We start from the raw sequence: 6694 nt of genomic DNA on the forward strand, positions 1-6694 counted from the left end.
TATTATAAAGTGTGTTCAATTGATTTCTTGGCTAACAATGCAATTACAACCATAGTTTTAATACTCAACATCAAGTCTACCAAAACTTGATCAAGTTAACTCGATAGAACCGATTTACTGAGACAACTTGGGATATCACTGAGTCTTTTAAATTTATCAACTTGATCGAGTCAGCTCAAAATGGTACCAAGTTGAGTCAGAAACTCTACTCATGAGTGTTGGCATCTACATTTAATATGCTTGTCGAGGACAAGGGAATTTAAAAATATTTTTTTTAAAAGAAACTATCACTACGTCATATTACGGTTAAAGGGTCTCTAGAAATGCGCTAAAACGACTGCTAAAGGCTGTCGTTATTTGCGACAGTTTTTGTCTGTCGTTTAAACGTCGTTTAGTCATCTAAGTGTAATAAGTAAAAGTTGGGGTGCCAATAGCCATTCGAACAAATTTTCTCAGACAGAACTCGACTTCCGCCATTGTCAAACTCTCTTCTCTCACTCTCACTCTCTACTCGTCTCTGTCTCTCCTCTCTCACACTCTCACTCGACGTCTCTTCTCTTTCGCTCTCTCGCAAATCCGTCGCTCTTCTCGAATCTCTCTCTCTCTCTCTCAGATCTTTAAATCTTGATCAAGTGTTTCTCTCTCTCTCACTCGATTCTCTCTCACTCAAAATCGATCAGTTTTTTTCATTTTGGAAAGTAAATCGAGCGGATTTGTTTTTGGAAAGAAATTGATCGAAAGATCTTCGCTCAATCTCTCACTCACAGAATCTGTGATTTTGAAGATGCAATCAGATTTTGATTTGCAAGTTTTAGGGCATAATCGATCCGCGTTTGATCGAAAGTTTTAAGATTTTGTTATGCAATCAGGTATGTTAAAGTTTTTGATTGAATCTAAGATTTTCCTTAGATTAATTTAGGGTTTCAAATACTTTAAAGTTTGCATGCAACATTTTAGATTATTCTTGTCTGATTTTGAAGGTTTTCCTTCATATTGTCTTTCCTTCAGATTAATGTGCACCAACTGTTTGTAAAAATTCCTAAGAGAATCAAATCCATTACAACTAGTGCATATTCATTTAATCTAAACTTTTTTTTTCCTGAATTGGCCACACCCGTAGTTTTATTTTAACTTTGAATCATATTTAAGTGATTTGGGATGAAATGGAAGATAAATCTGAAAAAAAAAAAAAAAAAAAAAAAAAAAAAAACTACCCTTATTGATAAATAATTAGTTAGTTTTTTCTGTTGAACCCAATAAACAGTCTAAGGTGGTCCCAAGCTACTTGCATCAAATCAACTCCATCATCTGTAATTAAGCTATTCTTAATTTAACAACTATAATAGTGATTTTCAAGCAACCAAAACAGAATACATTGCTAAACACTTGCTATTTACAGATTTCTTCCTTTATCAATGGATGCTAGTCCCTTATATTGAATAACATTGGTGCGTCAAGCCAGTATACTTAATTTTATTGGACCAAAAGATAACTATAACACATTTTACTCATAAGAAAATCATCTAATAACCCATGATCCAAAGCTACACTTAAGAATCAACTCCTCATTAGGCTCTAATGACATAACATAACTGCCCCATAATGAAATGAATCTAAAGTGGTTTTAAGGAACCTTTTCAAGAAGTCAACATAACAAGAGAAACCTACTTCCAAAAGTTAACTACTAGTACAAAACCTGATGTTGCGTGTATTTCTATGAAAGGGTGAAGCACCCATGTATTGGATTTTGACACTCCACAGACTAGTGCATGACTTCGGTTACATCTTTTAAGATAGTCAGACCCAAACTTCTAATGGTAATGGTAGTTGAATAGGATTTGGTTATTAAAACATTATTAGGAAGTCACATTAGTTTGTATGAAGGTTGGTACTGTTTCGCCCCCTTTCCTTATATCTTAACATGCCCCGAAGTTATATTGAATTAATCTCAACTTTCTAGTTTCTTAATGAGCCTGCAACTTGCCACTTAATTTAAATCTAATGGCTGAAACACAGACTTCCATTAGTTTTCATCCTCATTGAAATCCCATAAACTGCCAACACACAGATTTCGCACGGGCAATGAGCTTTAGTTGTTTCCTTCTCCCGATTAGTCATACTGCATGTAGTATTACTTGGAGATGGACTCTTCCAATTCTGGTTCTCTACTAGATTGAGTTCTATGAAATTTCTTGGTAACTTTTACTCTTTAGCTTCTGATTAAAATTGTTCTTCTTTCCTGAACTCCACAGGAGCTCGAAGATGGAAAAGTTCTTCGGTTAGCGCACCTATATGAAGTCTTACTTCATCTCCTTTCTCAATTAGCCTTTGAACAATGCAATATCCTATTTGAGTGATGCAATATCCTATTTGAGTGGATGCTGGCTTAAAAGTGTTTGTATTATCCCTCATTATATTCAAAAGTTCCTTTTTGATGTAAATTTTTCCTCAGCATCTTTGTATTTTACTTATGTTAGACATTGGTTCTTACATTATGGATTTTGGGGGCTAATGGTTACTGTGAAGTTATTCACTTCCAATAAATCAAGTGCATTACTCCCTTTCTTGGCGGAAAAGGGATAAGTAAACTAAATGAAGTTATTGGTACCATTTTCTTTGATCAAGGTGGTTTCAAATGGTTCTCTTTCTGGGAGAGTTGGGTGTTCTGGTGAATTTTTAGTTTGAAACTCAGAAGTGTGGTCATTGTTTGAATATCGTTTAGATATTTATTTTCCATATTTACTTCAAAGAGCTGAAATCTGCAAGAATTTTAGAGCTGAAAGTAGCAACAATGCATTATTCATCTGCTATTTTGAGTAATACAAAACTTATGATATAAATTCTAAGACCAAAAACTTTCTTAGCTACTCTTGAACAATAAAAGATATAAGGACCCGACATTCTTTGATGAGCATCATATTATGGGGAAGAGGACCCATGGAGAACAAACATAGGCAGGTAGCAAAGCAGAAAAAAATGACATGTCATGGTAGTAGTATGGAGCCAGCAACAATGCATTCTTCATCTACTATTTTGAGTAATACAAAACTTATGATATAAATTCTAAGACCAAAAACTTTCTTACCTACTCTTGAACAATAAAAGATATAAGGACCCGACATTCTTTGATGAGCATCATATTATGGGGAAGAGGACCCATGGAGAACAAACGTAGGCAGGTAGCAAAGCAGAAAAAAATGACATGTCATGGTAGAGTATGGAGCCAGCAGGGAGAAGAACTTTCTTCACGGCATGTGTCTTGGATAGTCGTTTTTGGCGCATTATGACGTAGTAGTGCAACCTGTTACTTGATCATTTGTAATGACCTTAAAGAGATATGAACTAAATTTTTCACACCATTAATACCTAGTTGTTGTTATGTATTTGTTGGGTTTGTAACTTTGTTTCGTCATTGTCTTATTGATTTTAATTTTCTTTTCATTCCATACAGATTCTATGAGAACACTTCATACTTCTAATTGTCTGTGTATTATAATCTACTATATGGGACACTATATTATACCACTTTCACTAATTCCTACAATACTGAATGCCTCCAATATATATTTTTTTCACTACAATGTTTGGACATTTTGGCACAGTGAGTTTTTCTAGACCACCATGTATATATTCTTTTTATTTCTTCACCTCATCGGGTGGTGGTGGGAGGTGAAGTTCAAATCCTCTAAGGTTGCATTACTAGTATCATAATCTCTCAAGAATGCTTGTTTGATCATTTGGAAGTTTGCGTCATGAAACACAAATAATTGAGGAAGATAGACATCACTTTTTGTCGCATGATAACTCATGTGGCTATTGACAGTATCACAACTTCATGCACCTCTCTCACTTCCTTCAGAATGGAATCTTATATCCTAGTTTCAAAGGAAGTCTTCATCAACATAGGGAAGTGTTGTCATTTCTTGGAGGAATTGGATATTACAGATAATGAAGTTGCCGATAAAGGTTTCATTGCAAACCAATCTTGGTCTTTTAAACGATTTTCTCATATTATTTGTTTATTCAGGTTTGAAGTCCATCTCAAGATGTTCCAAACTTCCTAGTTTAAAAGTAGGAATTTGCTTGAATATAACTGATGAGGGGCTTACCCAAGTTGGCACGTTTTGTTCGAAACTGACAGAGCTTGATTTGTACAGGTTTGTGAGTTTGCATCATATGAGTTTAATGTCCATATTCCTATCTTAATTAGTTGCAATGACATAGATGGCAGTTTTAGTGAAGCTTAGCTTTCGTTCGATGAAGATGGAAAAGATTAAAGTGCCTGATTTTGAGGGGAATGGTCGAGGGATTCTTTATCTTCATAGAGATTCTAGATTAGGTGGCGGGTGCGTGTTGGTACGTGTTGGTACTTGCTGAATCCAAAGGGCTGCAAAATGCCTAAGAGGCAATGTAGGACCACACATGGGTGTGGGCTAAGGGCATTGGTATGTGTCATTGGCATGTACAGGCGTCAATAAGTTTCATGGGTGCCAAATACACATGGTATTCAATTCTGTTCCCATCACAGTTACAATTCCAAAATCTGATTTTGGATCGTGTTTTCATTTTTTTGGTGCCTATTATGTTGATCAGTTGGAGTGCCCATGCACCAGGGATCATCTTTTAAGTTCATCTTTTAAGTGGTCACTTTTCACTTTTAACGTGCTGTAACATGTTATTTTAAACTGAAATCTTACTATGACTTGAGCACAATTTTCATCAAGTACAATTCTTTTTTCTGTTTTAGTTCTATTCTGAGTTCCTTTTGTTGGAACTACAGATCCACTTGAGTTAAATGAATGTGATGACCAGCCTCAAGGACTACGTCACAAGGATGAAGGACGGTTAGAATGATATTTACTATATCACTGTTGAAAGCAATAGCTGTTGAGAACTCCCCATTCCTTGAAAAGCTCAAGAAGAAAGGGTATGAAGTACTTTACATGGTTGATGCTATTGATGAGTATGTTGTGGGTCAGTTGAAGGAATTTGAAAGAAAGAAGTTGGTTTCTACTCTGTTAAAATAAGTAGTGTGCCATTTCAGTAATTTTTCAATTTTACTATACCATTTTGTATTTCTCTCTTTGTTTAATTGGTGATCTTTTGGTGGAAATTCTATATGCAGGAGGATTAGTGACATAAATTTACCAGAGTTCCCCACCGCTAAGTAAGTTGAATGCTTTTTTATGTATTTTTTTTTAAACAAAATACCCTATAATCATTTGCTAGCTATCATTTGGTAACAAAGTAATCTCATCTTTATTGCTCTCATTTCTGTCCACCATGAAGCTGATATAAAGGGGTCTATTTGGGCTAGAGTCTGAACCATGAGGATTTGTTTATTTGAATGTGTGTGAGATCAAGTTAGCAAGGCACTCATTGTAGAATTTATAACAACTCAGAGGAGAAAGAAACCATTTAAAGGATTGGGATTAGAACACATGAATTGTTAGAGTTGGCTTGAATTGGCTCGGTTGTTAAACTAAGATAGATTAAACCTTGCTTTTAGAACATATATGTTGCTAACCAAATAGATACCAAGTGTCATATTATGTGATTTTATTTCTTGAAACTGAGCCTCATTATATAAAAGTTCTCCATGGAAAATGTAATGTTCTAAAATATTTCTAAGCTTTCATCCATGCCAAAGTTGAGGATATGTTCTAAATTAAGCCAACTGTGTTCTGGGTTCTATGCATTTAGAAAGTTCCCACTTTGTGGCTTGTAACTTATATTTGCAAAATGACAGAAATATGATTGTTGCCAATTTAGTGTGTATTGTCACTCATTTACAGATGTGGACCATGCATGACAGGGATCTTTCTTATAACAATCTTTGCGGTTCCATTCCGAAAATATCTACAAGAACTTTCAAGTAAGCCACGCTCTCTCAAGAAGGGCAAGAGGGATAGGATGTTTCGAAGAAAGACATGCCTTTGGTTTGAAAACTCCATGTTGCGCTCTTGTACGCATGATATGTTTTCGTTGTGGAGTTGGCTGTATAGTGGTCTGGGTAAGAAGGTTATTTGGTTGAGGAATTTGGATTGATAAAGGTAAGCTAGTAGTACCCACAGTGGGTGGACTCAAGTCTGTTTGAGGCAAATAGGTATGAGGAGATTGAGTTGAGTCCATGAGGGAGTCATCATTTGTTGCATTAGAATTGGGTGTAAGTACTGAAGTGGAGCCAGTATCGAAGCAGATAGGAGACCTCACAATTGGTGGCAATGTTGGTGTTAGCAACTGTTGACTACAACCAATTGTTTGCTTTTCAAATATTAGTGACCACGTGATTATGTGGAGAAGAGGTGCAAGTTATTGATTTATGAAGAAAGTCTAATTTGAGTTAAATAAGGTCCAGATGAAGTAAGAAAGATTACCTCTAATGGATTGTATATCTATCTATTTCAGAATTATTCTTTGTGATTTTTAGTTTGAATTGAATGTGGGTGTTGATTTGAAACAGAAGTGGGAAATCATTAATGATTTTTAGTTAGATTTATGAAAGTTGAAGACGAAGGGCATTTGGGTCTTTTTATATTGTTAGTTGGGGTCTAGGTCTTCAAACGTCAAAACATAAGGGTATCTTCAATATTCAGCAACTTGTGAAGAGGGGCAGGTGTAAATTTTTTTTTTTTTAAAACATATACCCTATAGCGACGGTCGCTATATCCCTATTTTACCATCGCTATATCCC

The 6694-nt window shown here is 35.3% G+C and overlaps 1 protein-coding gene across 8 annotated transcripts; it reads left to right on the top strand.

Annotated features, from left to right (window-relative positions):
• Window positions 1-457: 457 nt before the first annotated feature.
• Window positions 458-6423, top strand: LOC147410301 (uncharacterized). Of its 8 annotated transcripts, XM_086433710.1 has the most exons (6): window positions 467-869; window positions 2253-2394; window positions 4028-4157; window positions 4781-4927; window positions 5126-5167; window positions 5796-6423. In XM_086433710.1, the coding sequence occupies exons 4-6, from the start codon at window positions 4851-4853 to the stop codon at window positions 6046-6048; spliced, it is 372 nt and encodes a 123-aa protein (XP_086289836.1). In that variant the 5' UTR covers window positions 467-869; window positions 2253-2394; window positions 4028-4157; window positions 4781-4850; the 3' UTR covers window positions 6049-6423. The 8 variants fall into 8 exon arrangements, 7 of the variants coding, with proteins under 7 accessions (XP_086289854.1, XP_086289846.1, XP_086289836.1 ...); XM_086433728.1 differs by lacking the exon at window positions 4028-4157 and having other exon boundaries at window positions 466-869; window positions 2253-2398; XM_086433720.1 differs by lacking the exon at window positions 4028-4157 and having other exon boundaries at window positions 466-869.
• The last annotated feature ends 271 nt before the right edge of the window (window positions 6424-6694 follow it).

Source organism: Akebia trifoliata, chromosome 1 (genome assembly GCF_017979445.1).
Source record: "Akebia trifoliata isolate Shusen 1 chromosome 1, ASM1797944v1, whole genome shotgun sequence".
Taxonomy (NCBI): Eukaryota; Viridiplantae; Streptophyta; class Magnoliopsida; order Ranunculales; family Lardizabalaceae; genus Akebia; species Akebia trifoliata.

Coding starts and splice junctions, on each gene's coding strand:
- LOC147410301 (XM_086433728.1), top strand. CDS start 4,851: ATGATATTTACTATATCACTGTTGAAAGCAATAGCTGTTGAGAACTCC. Junction 4,928..5,125: donor GAAAAGCTCAAGAAGAAAGG/GTATGAAGTACT, acceptor TTCTATATGCAG/GAGGATTAGTGACATAAATT. Junction 5,168..5,795: donor CCAGAGTTCCCCACCGCTAA/GTAAGTTGAATG, acceptor ACTCATTTACAG/ATGTGGACCATGCATGACAG.